The sequence below is a fragment of the Sander lucioperca genome, chromosome 3, assembly GCF_008315115.2.
Source record: "Sander lucioperca isolate FBNREF2018 chromosome 3, SLUC_FBN_1.2, whole genome shotgun sequence".
Classification (NCBI taxonomy): Eukaryota; Metazoa; Chordata; class Actinopteri; order Perciformes; family Percidae; genus Sander; species Sander lucioperca.
This window is the reverse complement of record NC_050175.1, coordinates 7,014,562-7,028,867: the sequence shown is the minus strand read 5'-3', so window position 1 is coordinate 7,028,867 and position 14,306 is coordinate 7,014,562. Positions and strand designations below refer to the sequence as shown.

General features: G+C 40.9%; 1 protein-coding gene across 2 annotated transcripts in view; it reads right to left on the bottom strand.

The window, feature by feature from the left end:
• LOC116067232 (Golgi apparatus protein 1-like) overlaps nt 1-13,388 on the bottom strand; it is a 32,284-nt gene extending 18,896 nt beyond the window's left edge. For both annotated transcript variants that reach the window (XM_035999210.1, XM_035999211.1), the window contains exons 1-5: nt 13,030-13,388; nt 4,957-4,986; nt 2,893-2,979; nt 2,463-2,678; nt 169-372 (exon numbers count right to left, since the gene is read on the bottom strand). In XM_035999210.1, coding sequence (XP_035855103.1) covers nt 169-372; nt 2,463-2,678; nt 2,893-2,979; nt 4,957-4,986; nt 13,030-13,359 — 867 coding nt within the window. In that variant the 5' untranslated portion in view covers nt 13,360-13,388. The remainder of the gene's footprint in view (nt 1-168; nt 373-2,462; nt 2,679-2,892; nt 2,980-4,956; nt 4,987-13,029) is intronic.
• Between the last annotated feature and the right edge of the window lie 918 nt (nt 13,389-14,306).

Genomic DNA, 14,306 nt, shown 5'->3' with positions numbered 1-14,306 from the left:
AATACTTTGTTTGAGTTAATTGTAATAAAGTCTCCATTCCCCCATTGTATTTGTGTTTTGATCGATTCTAATTTGCTTATACATTTTGAATGGAAACCAAGCTGCAGATGATTCCGAATATCATTTCAACATGATCTGAATGTAGAAACTGTCGTTTAAGTCACTTACGTTCCGACAGAATCTCTCGCGGTCGGCTCTGCAGGAGAAGTAAAGATGTCGGTCGAGGTGAAAGTCATCTGACGACAGTTCCGCCACCCGCAGGATGGCCCTCTGGCACTCCTCTTTGATTGGATGAACGTGATCCTGCTGCTCCGCCTCCCGAACCAGCGCCTTCTCCAGACAGGAGATGACCTCGCCCTGAGAGTGGACGTCCTGACGAGGAACGGCGGGAAATCAGGGTGAGTAAGTAAGTAAGTAGGGTAAGTTAGATAGAAAAACTTATAAATGGCTCAATCACGACTCCAGTGTTTCCCACACATAGACTAATTTGTGGCGGTGCGCCACACAATCAACACTGGCCGCCACATATTGCGGCATATTTTTTTTTAACGCTATTTAAAACACGTAGTGTATTTGTTCAGCTGCATTTCCTTTCCCTGCTCTCTCCGTCTCTCACGCGTCTCTCTCACATAGCGCACACACACACACACACACACACACACACACACACACACACACACACACGCACACGCACACGCACACAGCGTCTGTCTCCATGAAAACGAGAAGATGGCTGGCGAAATTCACAAGTTCACGAAAGGTTGGTATCTATCTCGTGAACACCTTTAGACAATCACACATTAAAAAGTGCTATAAAAATATTTTATATTCTGAATACAATGTTGTCAGTGTATTAATGTTGGAGTCCCGACCCGACTCTTAGCAAACAAGTGATTGCGCCTGCTTTAGAAAGTTAACTAGTCGCAAGTTTGCGGTAAAATGCAGTTGGGTTGTCGAGGTCAAAACACTATATGTAGCAGCTGTGAACCAAATAAACGTATTATAAATAATGTTATGTCATTTTTTTACTCTTACACTGAATGTTTGCTGCTTCAATCCAGATGAGTATTGTAAAGTATTTTCCGCGACTGAAAAAGGCACGGGTTGAGGATGAGGACCAGCCTGAACCGGAGGTATCAGTCTGAAACAGAGCTCAACAGTCCGACCAGTGTTATTAGTTATGTTATTAATTTGTTTACAATATTTTCAGGATTCAACCAGTGCTGACAGACAGGGTCAGGGAGAGATAGATTTGTTAGGCATTGAAGGAAGAGTAGGAGCGGAGGACAGCATCCAACAGCGTGTCTGCCTCAGTTTTTGATACTTGATTGTTACGAAAATAAGTATCCCATCCCCAGCATTTGTGTTATTCTCATGCGTGTAATTTTTTTTCTTTTGAGCTGCTGTGGCACAGGAATTTCCCCAGTGTGGGATTAATAAAGTCTATCTTAATTGAGAATTTTCAGCATCTTAAAAAACAGACAACCAATCTTTTCAGTTTCTAACAATTGAGACGTTACATTGAGAAACCTGACATATATCAGATCCAGGTCACAGAAACACTTTAAAGCTGTGTAATGGATTACAAAAAGCTAACTGGGGATAATAAAGTACATCGTACATAAAAAGGAGAAGTAATACATTGGAGGACAAAAATTTGGAATACTGTCAGCTCTGTTCTGGAGAATATTCAGGACAGCGTCACCGTAAAACAACTTGTCTTTTCTACATTTAGATTTTTTTGCTAAGGATTAAACAAACAAAACACAAGGTGTTAATTTGTGAGCTTTTGAGGTGCTGTTAGGCAGATTTTTTTTTTTCCTTTGGACAGAGCTATTTCCCCCTGCTTTTACTCCTAATGCTAAGCTAAGCTAACCGTCTTCTGTCTTGATGAAGACGGTGAGATGCGGTTGAAAGCTACCAGAGTTAGGGCTGCACGATATGAGGAAAATGTCAAATTGCGGTAATTTTGACTGATGTTGTGATTGCGATATGATTCACGATATTGGAGGGAATGATACATTTTTTGGATCATCATTCTCATTTTCATTGAAATACAAATAAAAATGTACTATAGTCATGTAGTGTGATTTTTGCAAGAATTTGTACCAAACAAAGATGTTTCCTTTAGGCTGTAGGATGGGATTTGTAGGCCCAGGATGTCTCTGCAGCCCCACAATACTTCATTCAGAATGGTTAGACACATATTTTGCCTTTAACAAATATTGCACCCCCCCCTGCGATTTAGATATTGCACTAGTCCATATTGCAATTTCGATAAAATTGCGATTAATTGTGCAGCCCTAACCAGAATAACTGGCAACTGGAGCTTTTCAAGTTAAAGAATGATCTTTCATGCTCAGACCCTAAAATGTGGACCCAAACACCACTGAGCAGTTTTGCGTATCATCGCCATTTTTCTTTTTTGTAGTTTCTTCTCCGTAGCGAGTAGCTTTGCTCACCTTTTGTCCCACATTGATGCTGCCGCAGCGCAGGCTGTTGATGTCTTCTTTACATTTGTCCATGAAGCCGCAGATCAGTCTGTAGTCGCTGAAGACGATGCTTGTCATCTTGGTGATGTACTGGTTGCACTGGTACTCGCTGACGTTGGCACGGTGATCCACCAGACAGGACACCAGGTAGCCCCTCCCTCGCTCCTCCTCGTTACACTCCTTTATCTGAAGGCATCGAACAGACAGGCTGTATTTAACTTCAACTTAAATTAAACTAGAGATATCAAAGTCAAAGCTGTTTGTCTCGGTGAAGATCTTGAAAATTCATCTTTAGTAAGGAGATCAAGTTTAAGAGATAAAGTTTAAAGAGGTATATTTGCTTTGATATTTAACTCGACAGGAAATTGAACCCCGAGCCTCGTCCGTGGTGCACACTGACCTCATTGATGGTGCTCTTGCAGACCTCCATGGCCACCGACTCAAACTTTGGATCTGTGGTCAGATTGAGTTTATAGTTCCACAGAAGCTGAGAGAGAGAGAGAGAAAGAAAGAGAGAGCAAGAGAGAGAGAAAGAGAGAGAAAGAAAGAAAGAGAGAGAAAGAAAGAAAGAAAGAAAGAAAGAAAGAAAGAAAGAGAGAGAGCGCGAACATAATATAAAACGTTCATACATGTATACATAGACATCCAGTTTATTTATAAATTACAAACACACCTAAGACCCATCTAGGGACAAAAAGCTGGTCACCACAAGGCTAACCATTAAATCAGCATTCAGGGAATTTGCACTACAAATTGAGAGTAAGGAGTCTGAAAGACAAAATTATGGAAAGATGTTTTTATTTACCAAGCAAGAGGGGTCTAATGATAAGAAGCTGTTGAGATGCATTACGGAAATGATAGATTCCTGCATTTATGGAGCTTGACCGACACTAGGGACTACGGTTCAGCACATCTCGGCCCCTGGCTGCTGCTCCCATTATGATTGTACAACCAAGAGGTTAAGAGGTTATAACCTCCACGCCACACTGGTAACGAGAAAACGAGCCGCCTGTCACCTGATGGTCGATAGCAATGTGCTTTGTGTGGATGAAGCATTACGTTTTGAGATTGTTTCCAGTTTCTAAAATGTGAGGATTTTTCTGCATTGAGTACTTTTACTTAGGTACATACGTTTACTTGAGTAAAGGATCTGAATATTTCTTCCACCAGTCGTTTGGTTAGTACAAAACCCCACCTCCGCCACTTGCTGCATGCCGGTTTATATGGAAGTTTATACGCTGCCATGGCAATAGTACACATTAAAATGGCTGTCGCTCTGACATTTTTCTGCTACGTTGTTTTGAATGGGAATGGCCTTTCTATCCATTTTATTCTTGTGGTACCCCAATAGTGACCCTGCAGATCAGCTCACAGGATCCCTAAACCTAATCATTTTGGATTTCTTAAATGGAGTAATAAAAAAGAAGTTCCAAGATGTCTCTTGTCTTTAGATTCTAGTCTCTCTTTTTAGATTCATGAGTTCATTGGTTTCCTGTCAGCCAGGCTCCAGCTGCAGCAGCTGAAAGATAACAGCTACTGACGGCCGGAAAATAACATCAAAACAAGAGCGTGTGTGTGTGAGTGTGAGTGAGTGAGTGAGTGAGTGAGTGAGTGAGTGAGTGAGTGAGTGAGTGAGTGAGTGAGTGAGTGAGTGAGTGAGTGAGTGAGTGAGTGAGTGAGTGAGTGAGTGAGTGAGTGAGTGAGTGAGTGAGTGAGTGAGTGAGTGAGTGAGTGAGTGAGTGAGTGAGTGAGTGAGTGAGTGAGTGAGTGAGTGAGTGAGTGAGTGAGTGAGTGAGTGTGTGTGTGTGTGTGTGTGTGTGTGTGTGTGTGTGTGTGTGTGTGTGAGTGTGTGAGTGTGTGAGTGTGTGAGTGTGTGTGTGTTTATTGCAGCCAGAGCTTTCCAGTGCCATAATGAAGACAGTCCAAGTGGTCCATTAACCTTGTGGTGTTTAATTAACCTGTCTGCCGTTAACTGCAGTGAACTCTGAAGTTGTATCATCCAGCAGACACTGAGAAGAGCTTCAGGGGACCCCCCCCCCCCTCCCCCAAATAAAAACTCTTCGGATCTACACGATTCACGTGGATGACATTTTCCCATTCAAAACGGCGATTTTTGTCGAAAAGTGTCTAGTTTGCAGGTATGAGTTAAGTACAAGTACCTCAAAGTTGTACTTATGTACAGTACTGGGGTAAATGTACTTAGTTACATTCCACCATTGCATACAGTATGTAAAATGAGGATCGTCAAAGCTCTTTCACTTTTTAGGCGGCAAACAGAGATTATTGAGAAGAGACGGAGAAGAAGTTCTCAGGTCTTTTACTTAAGTAAAAGTAGCAATACCACAACATTCTTACTTAAGTAAAAGTATTGGCATTCAAAATTACAACTTAAAAGTACCAAAAGTAAAAGTAGTCATTAGAAAGGCACATTTCAGAATATGTGTGTTTTGTAGAAAATACTTACATGGTTACAGTCAGGAGCGATCTCAGATTCCTGCAGAAAAACAAAAGAGAAAGACACAAGTCAAAGGCTGTTTCCTTCAGGTGAATTGAAATATTTATGAACAAAAAAACATCCTGACTGAACAAGGAAGTTTGACCAGGAGATGGAAATGCTTGAGATGCGCTCCATCTCGCACATCTGACAGTTAAACCAGCGTATTAAAAAGAATAGTTCAACACTTTTCTTTCTGCAAGTCGGATGAGAAGATTAAAGCCACTCTCATGTCTGTGTGTTAACCTGACTGACTCTGTCCAAAGTGAAAAAACACACCTACACACAGCTAAAGCTCAGCAGTTAAGATATTACATCTCTTTATTTAATACTCAAACGGAGTTATGTATGTGGTGTGTCTAGTATTAGAGTGCACTGTGTGCTTAAAGCTTTAGTGTGTAACTTTTTGATATTAGTGAATGTCCGTTACGTTCAAGCCATTGTGTGTGTGTGTGTGTGTGTGTGTGTGTGTATGTATATATATATTTTTTTTTTTTATACATTTTTTACATTTTTGTATGTGTACGGATTAAACAAGCAAGATATAATATGGTTAATTAGTGGGTTTATTTTTGAACTTTGGACGGACCCACAGCCAGGGGAAGCTACGCAAGGGCTATAGGTTAGCTTCAGTCAACTGAGTGTGGAATTTTTACATATACATAAATGATGCAAGTTCACACAATGCGGATTAAGCCTATTGTTGCCAGGGAAAGCTCTCTGTATTTCTCAGTATACTGGGGTTGTGGTATCTGGTGTCTGACGGATGTGCAAAGCGGATATGACGCCATCAACAGGCGACCAAATGGCATGGATCGTGTCATTTGGTCATTGTTAAAACTACAGACGTCTCTGGATTTGAACATTGTTGGAAACAATTTGGGATAATGTAAGTACACAACTCAAAATAACAAATAAATAAAATATAGAACATAGGTCTAGTTGTTTTTAGACATTTTAAAAGGTCCAATATGTAATATATTTACTGTAATAAATCCAAAAATGACCCCAATGTGTCATCAGATATTAAGGAAACATGCTAAGTTGAAATACTATCTTTTCTGACAACAATACTAATGCCAGTATTTTCTCCTTTTGAAATTTCCGTTCCGTGACGGAATTTCTGTTTGTGTTTTGGCCTGTGTGTTGTTATCAACTGCCCAGTTTGACAGCCAGGCCGGGTTGGCAGATATACATGTAAAAACATAAACCCAGCACGCTACAGCTGTAACGTTAGTACAGCCATTAAACGAACGGGATAACGAAGATAAATTCCACCAGACCTAAAAAAACGGCATGTTTCTAACAGTTGCGTGACCAGAGACGTTACAAACCCCGGGTAAATATTGCAGATGTATTTGAAAGATGGAGACAGCTTAGAGCCCAAAAGGATGCAGAGTTGGCTAATTTCCTCTTGGTAAGCATTAGCTTCAGGCTAATTTATCACGGCTACAAGGGACGGGCATTTTATGTCATTTCAACATTTGTGTACTCACATTTAATTATATAGCTAGAATACCTGAGTTGGTTACTTGCAAAAACAAATTGAGACACAGCCAGTAAAGTGATCCAGACTGGTCCTGGCTAACGCCGCCATGCTAACCCTGCTAACCCTGCTAACTGCGGCGCAAAGGTTGTTTACAACGTGTAGTCCAGCGGCCGTAGCCGACAAAGGTGAGTTATTTTAAGCCACGAGAGGGGGACTGTAAATCGGGAAGAGAGGACCGTGAGTTTGCAGTGTGTTTATGCGATTGTTCCCGTAATTTCTTTTTTTGGGGCTTTTCCGCCTTTAATTGATAATTAATTGATTAATGATAGGACAGCTAGGTGAAAGAGAGGGGGAAGACATGCAGGAAATCATCACAGGTCGGATTCAAACCCTGGACCTCTGCGTCGAGGCATAAACCTCTCAGTATATGTGCGCCTGCTCAGCCTGGAAACCTCCGTGAACTTCGAGTCTGGGGAGGAGGGGGCGGGGGGAGACGACTCTCTCCACTATTTTGACTTTGTAGTGCAGTAACTATTTTAAACACTAGCTGTCAGTATTATTGCACCTTTAATGCAGAAATGCTACATATTAGCTGTATTATTTAATGAATCTGAAAAAAAAAATCCACATGATACAAGTCTTGTTTTGGGCAAATTACGGTATACAGTAGGGCTGCATAATAAATCGCAATTATATCCAAATCGCAATATGGAATGCTGCAGTATCCAAATCGCAGGGGGGGGGGGGTCGGGGGTGCAATATTGCAGGGGGGGGGCGTAATATTTGTTTAAGGCAAAATATGTGTCAAACCATTCTGAATTAAGTATTGTGGTGCAGCAGAGACGTCCTGGCCGACAAAACGTATCCTACAAACTGAAGAAAACATCTTTGTTTGGAACAGATCCTCGCCAAAAAAAAAAAAAAAAAAATCACACTATGATCATTTACAATTTTTTTTAATTTGAATATTTTTCAATGAGAATAAGTATACACACATGATCATTTCCTCCAATATCGTGAATCATATCGCAATTCGATACCAGTCAAAATAATGGCAATTAGATATTTTCAGCCCTAGTATACAGTACACGTACATACAAATACATACTGCATAAAGCAACAGTTCTGAAGAATAAAGCTCTTTTTGTGCCTATGACACATCCTCCCACAAAAAAATGTCCCTTCCAATATTTAAAGCCAAAGTTAATGTGAACAAAGCAGCAGCAGCTCTTCAAGAGACTCTCCCACAACATCCTTGACTATCACACGAAACACAGCAGGAGAAGCTTTTGTTACAGCTTCGTGTTATTTCGCAGTCAAAAAGACATGAAAGCACTTCATGTTAAATCTGCCTTGGCTCACGGGAACAGAGACAAAAACTCCTTCTTTAAACCCTCATTTCCACTAAATGTTTCACAGACAGAGGGACGAATGTAACGAGGAAACGGACCCTCAGTGGCCTCCAAGATTAGAAGTACCAATTAGTTAAACTAGGAGTTATTAATTAATGAAGGAGCCGTTCCATTCACTTCAAAGGCTTCTGAAACAAGCCCAGATTAATCAACTAGACTGATCCAACTGAAGTGGTAACAGAGGCTAATTGTGTCTGGGTGAAGTGAGGGGAGTAATGTGACCAAACTCCCTTTATATCACAGAAAACCTTATACGTCTCGTTCACAGTGTGAAACCAACCTCTGTACATTAAAGCTAACAGAAGCTTTGTTGTAAGATTTACAGTAGCAGAGGAACAGATTTACTTTGTGCTCTGCAAGCACCAGACTGTACCAGGTTTCTTTCATCGGTTAATAAAAGTGACTGAAGTGATTAACACACAGAGAATGATCTACTATTATCTATCTTTAGCGTCTTTTAGATCATTGTTTCGGTTTTTACGGCACATTTACTGTTAGGTTCAGTCTCAGCTAGGGCTGGGACGGTATGGATTTTTTTCTTACCACGGTTGAAAAGCAAGAAATTCCTGCGGTATCACGGTATACCGCAACCCCCTTACGAGAGTAGCGTAAGTTAGAGCGAGAATGGCAGCGTGCCTGAAGTGAGTGACATCAGCGCCCGTGTGGTTGCGCAAGGAGAGCGATGCTGACGGTGACGAGCTCAGACCCATGGCGTCACGTGACCGTGGTATTGCAGTAATGCGGTAACCGTCCCAGCCCTAGTCTCAGCCCTCTGATAAACCCACCATACACTTCTTGCTCAGCACCACACCGCAGACAGACACAGTTAGAGACGAGCTGGGGAACCAATAGTGGAACATTTAATAGCTAACAGGACAGATATTTAGTTGGTGGAGAACAAAAAGTCTCCATTTTAAAAAAGGACATAATCTACTTCCTTACACCCTGTCAGTGCACAGTTTATCTGGGCCAGACTGACTCAATGACCACGGTTGGAAATGTCTGTGATGGCCACAGGCCTGTTTGTGCTGCAGAAGTGACTTCCTGTCCAGCAGGTAGTTTATCACTGTGTGTGGTGCCGTTTCTCAGACGTCTCTCAACTGTCAGATTTTCAGGGCTTAAACCACCACAAATAGATACTCAAACTGAACTGTAACCAAACTGTGCAGCTAGGCTGTGGGTGTGTGCGTGTGTGTGTCAGGGGTGGCATTCTCTGGAGAAGAGGCAGATTTATAAGAGCCATTTACCTCTTCAGGAGGCCACAGCTGTTATAGAGTTGAAGCAATGTAATTATCTCCGCAAAGAGGACATTACTCAGGAAGGTGTGTGTGTGTGTGTGTGTGTGTGTGTGTGTGTGTGTGTGTGTGTGTGTGTGTGTGTGTGTGTGTGTGTGAGACGTCAGCATAGTGGAGATGCAGGGGGTGACGTTAACAGGGACAATAGTTTTTCACAGACATGTACATCCATTTGATATGTTTACATGTTTACTTTAACCCTGCAGCCTGTAAGTAAAAAGAATAAATTCAAGTTGCTCAAATTCTGATCTAAACATTAAAGTCAAGCAACATTCAAAAGCCGATCTGAGACTTCTTCCTCTTGTATTTTAGACAGGTTGTATGTTTGGATCCTATGACTGACAGTAAATGCATTAAATCAATAAAATAAATAATATAAATCATAAAATGTTGATATGTCTGAATTGAACCACTCCCATTTGAGAAACCTGATTTTATTTTTATTTTTTACTTTAATGTTTAAATGTTTGTTTTTTATAAATAAATAAAATATTTCAGTGCTATGAATTCGGTGACATTTAAATTTCAACATTAAGAAGTGGTTACATTTCAAAATTAGGTAGTTCTGTAGGACAGTTAGCTTCACAGAATAGTTGTTTCCTTTTTGGCGTAGTTTGAGGAGTAATCCAACTGTTAATATATGTGTGTGTGTGTGTGTGTGTGTGTGTGTGTGTGTGTGTGTGTGTGTGTGTGTGTGTGTGTAAGAGAGAGTGATAGTGAGAGAGAGAGAGAGAAAACTGGACAGATTAAATTGGGTCACCAGACTTGCCAACATCACATCTGAGTCCAAAAATCCGAAGGGAGTAGAGAAAAAAAACAACAACTGCATTTTCAACAGAATATCACTATATGATTATTTGTTGAATCTAGGGCTGCAGCTAACAACTCTTTTCATTATCACTTCATCTGAAAAATATTTTCTCAATTAATGGATCAACTTTTGGTCTTTAAAATGTCAGAAAAGAGTGAACAACAATTAGCACAAGTTCCTAAAGCTCATCAAGCTGCTGGTTTTAACAACTGGAACCAGCATTTTTGCTTAAGAAATGACTTAAACAATTCAACGATTATCAAAATATCTCCCACAAAAAAAAAAAAAAAAACACAATGATTTTGGGGTTGGCTGTGTTTTTGGCATCATTGGGCAAAAATTCTATAATAACCAGAGATGCACCGAATCCAGGATCCGGCCCAATATTGAGCTTTTTGACGGGGTTCGGTTTCTGCTGAACCTTAGAGTTTTTTTTCCACCGAATCGAACCCTACGCTTGCACTGCGCTGGTCGACGTAATGACTCCCGTTGATTACGGGAAGGTGTTTACGTAGGTGGAGCGTTCAATGCAGTAGGCTGTGAGAAAGTGAAAATGGAACTCGTGAGCAGAAAAAGTGATGTTTGGCAGCACTTTCAGTCAAATGAAGGCCATTCAAGTCCAGCTACATGTTCAATTTGCAATGCTGATTTGTCTCGTGGTGGCGAGGACCCTAAACAATACACAACATCACCGCTGTTACAACATCTGGTATGAAACATCTGAAAGAATATGAGTTGTGCATGAAGGAATCTACAGACAGCAGCCAAAATGCAGCAACTTCAGGTACGGCAAAGGAAGGACAGAAAAGGACAAAAATACTAGGGCTGCTCCCTCTTAGTCGATTAGTCGACTAATCGGTCGTTTTGGTCTTAGTAAACTAAGATTTCTTTAGTCGATTAGTCATGTTTTATGCTTTTTTTCATGCTGAATGACTTATTTCCAAGAAACATACGAGCACATCTCTGGTAAACACAAGAATTAAAGTGGTGCTTTTGCATGACTCTTTGCGGAGAAACTCAGATTTACAGCTCTGTCGATTAAATCAACTAATCGATACAATTGAATGAGTGTTAGTCGACTAAGAATTTCTTCAATCGAGCACAGCCCTAAAAAATACACTGCAGTGGGCGTTGTTTACTTCATTAATGTGTTTACTGTGTTAATGGACTGAGGATTGGAGTAGGATTCGCTATTCGGTTTCGGATTCGGCAGAATCTTAACTAGTGGATTCGGTATTTGGCCGAACCCCAAAAATCTGGATTTGCTACATCCCTAATAATAACCTTTCAGCATATTGTAATTCAAGTAATCCGTGATGGGAGACTTTGGCCACTCACAAGTCATTTCAGAAAGAGAAAGCGTTCCTATTGGCGTTTGTTCTACAATTCAGATGCGTGCATGTCCCTTCAGATGGTTAAAGCCTGATTCAATGACGGAAAAACCTGCAGAAAACGTTGCCTAATCCAGCATTGGCAAAAACTGCCTTCACTGGAAAGCGACCCGGAAAAAGGAAGACAGACTTCTCAAAGAGAGTCTAAATAGAGTCTGACAATAAACACAATGAAACGCGTGTCAATATCGTCGAAGCATTCCAGAGACGGGAGAGAAAATGTTACTAATATTAGCCTTCTGCCTACCGGAGCCAAAGGCCCATGCCTTGATGCAGATTGTGATATATTTGGATTTTTCATCACAAAGAGACACAAGAGAAGCAGGCAGAGTCTGTGCGGTTCAACTTCACCCTTTAAGTCAGCTGACTGCACACACACATGCACTCACTTTACACCACACTCAGGTTGATAATTACCTCACTGAGGTCGCAGTCAGCAGCTGTACTGTGGAGTGTGCACACATCAACACTTTCCCTTAAGACAAACAGTTTGCCAGTTGCACAGGTGGGGAGTACATAAACAAACACCCGAATGAGGATTCTAAACCAGCAACTTAGAACGATTTTCATTATAGATTATAAAATGTCAGAAAATAGTGACAAATGTGACAATCACAAGTTCCCAGAGGCCAAGGTGCAGTCCTCAAACAGCTGATTTTGTTCGACCAACAGTCCAAAATCAAGAGATTCAATTTATGTTGATATAAAACAGAGAAAAAGCAGCCAAATCGTCACATTTAAGAAGCTGGAGCCAGACTTAAAAGATGACAGTGACAGTGTGGAAACGACTGTGAAACAGCATTAAGTCCTTTATTTTGACATATAATGTAATTAAACAGTTAACTGCTGCTTAAATAAACTAAATCTTTTGGTGGCATGGGGTGGTTGACAGGTCTTTTAATACATGAACTAACACCAGACAACATCTGAACCTTAAATATCAAAGTCTTACTTTACTGTTAATGTTTTTTTTAACATCAGTAACTAAGCAGTAAAACAGGACTATAATACTATAGGACTTTACTCTTCTTATATTCAGTAGGCGAGTAGTATGTGAATATAGGCTACCTGTCATTTATGGGCTGACAAAATGTTGATTTGACTCCAATAATGCATCATTTATTGTAGCGTTTGTAAATGTGTATGTAAAGCCATGTTTTGCAAAGTTACAGCTGCCTGATAAATGTGCTGCAGTAAAAGTACAGTGGCCCCAATAAATGGAAATACACAAAACATAGCTACATCTGTAAAAGGTGTACGCACAGTTACCACAACATAATCTTGCACAATTAGTTTGTTTGTGGTAAAAATATTTGTAGTTTCTGGAGGTATAACATTAGAAGGAAAACATGGCTTTCTATTGTCCTAAATTAACCTAGTTGCGAGCGCACGTGTGTGTGTGTGTGTGTGTGTGTGTGTGTGTGTGTGTGTGTGTGTGTGTGTGTGTGTGTGTGTGTGTGTGTGTGTGTGTGCGTGAGCGCAGCTGCTCGGACACTGACGCAGGTGTAGATGTTTATCTCTCTATCAGCTCTTCATGCTGACAGCCGGTGTGGATCTAAACCACCGGGGCGACACACCCAGGAGATGCCCATCACCTAACGGGGGCGGGTGTGCACCCTTGCTAGCTCTACCGGGAGTCGCTTACCTCTCTGCGGTCCTGCAGGCACTCCAGCACGGCCAGGTTGTTGGTCCAGGTGTGTTTGGGGCAGAGGCGGGACAGGTCCTCGCGGCAGGCCGCCTCCTCCGACAGCTTCCAACTGGTCGCCCTTCGAGGCTGAGAGGCCCCAGCGGCAGCAGCGGCGGCAGGTGCATCCTTGGCCGGGGGATCAACCGCTCTGAGGACGGGCGGGTTGGGCGGGTTGGGCGACTCGGCCGGGCCACTGACAGCCTTCAAGCCGAGGACGGAGCCGAAACCGCAGAGACACACGCACGATAACAGCAGCGGCAGCAGCTGAGGGTAACTGTACGCCGCCATCTTCACACCACTGTCAAGCTAGTCGTTAAGAGACTGCGTAATTTCCGGTCAGCTTGTTCATAATAAAAGCATTTTGACCAGCCTAAAAACACAATTTCCGGTAATTTTATCAAAAATAAAAGCTTTTCGGGATGTATTTTTTAATTAAACAAATCAGCCATAGTTTGCCGCTTGTGTATAACCTACATTGTTAAAAAAAAAATCCTCAATATATAAAAATATATGTATGACTTGGGAGAAGTAGGCTACTCATATCTTGTAAAATTAGTTAACCACAGTATAGAAATAGCCTACTTTGTTGCAAGCATTCAATATTCAATTTATTGAATACAGTACAAGAAAGTAGTAGTAGTTTATTTTGCAGATGTAAAAAAAAATAATAATATATATAATAAAATTAAAATAACAGATAAATAAGGACATGCACATTTCAGCACAATCTTTCAAAATTATTGTAAATGACTCAAATAAGAAAATGCCATGTTCAAAAAGGAGTAGGAAGAAGTTCAAAAAAACTTTTCTGGTCCTATCCCCTTTTTCTACTTTCATCCTTTAGTTAAACAAAACTATTTGATGCTTCACTTATTTATACATGTTTACATACACATGCACCGTATATCTACCTACCTACACTCACATAAAGAATTAGAATTAGCATCAACATGTAATTAAAGTACCAAATGTAAAAGTACTTATTATGACGAATGGCCCATTTCAGGATCATTAGCCTATATATTATATTATTGGATTATAATTATTGATGCCTTTATGTGTTCAGAACTTTCAATTATGTATAGGCCTATACACAACAGTCTATATTTTCCTCACCTGTAATATTAGCCTATAACATTTTGGAATTCACATAGTTCTGTATACAGTGACTCCCAACCAGTCCCAGGAATACTTCTGCTGTTGCGTGGGAAACGGTGCACACCTTTTTGAGCTTG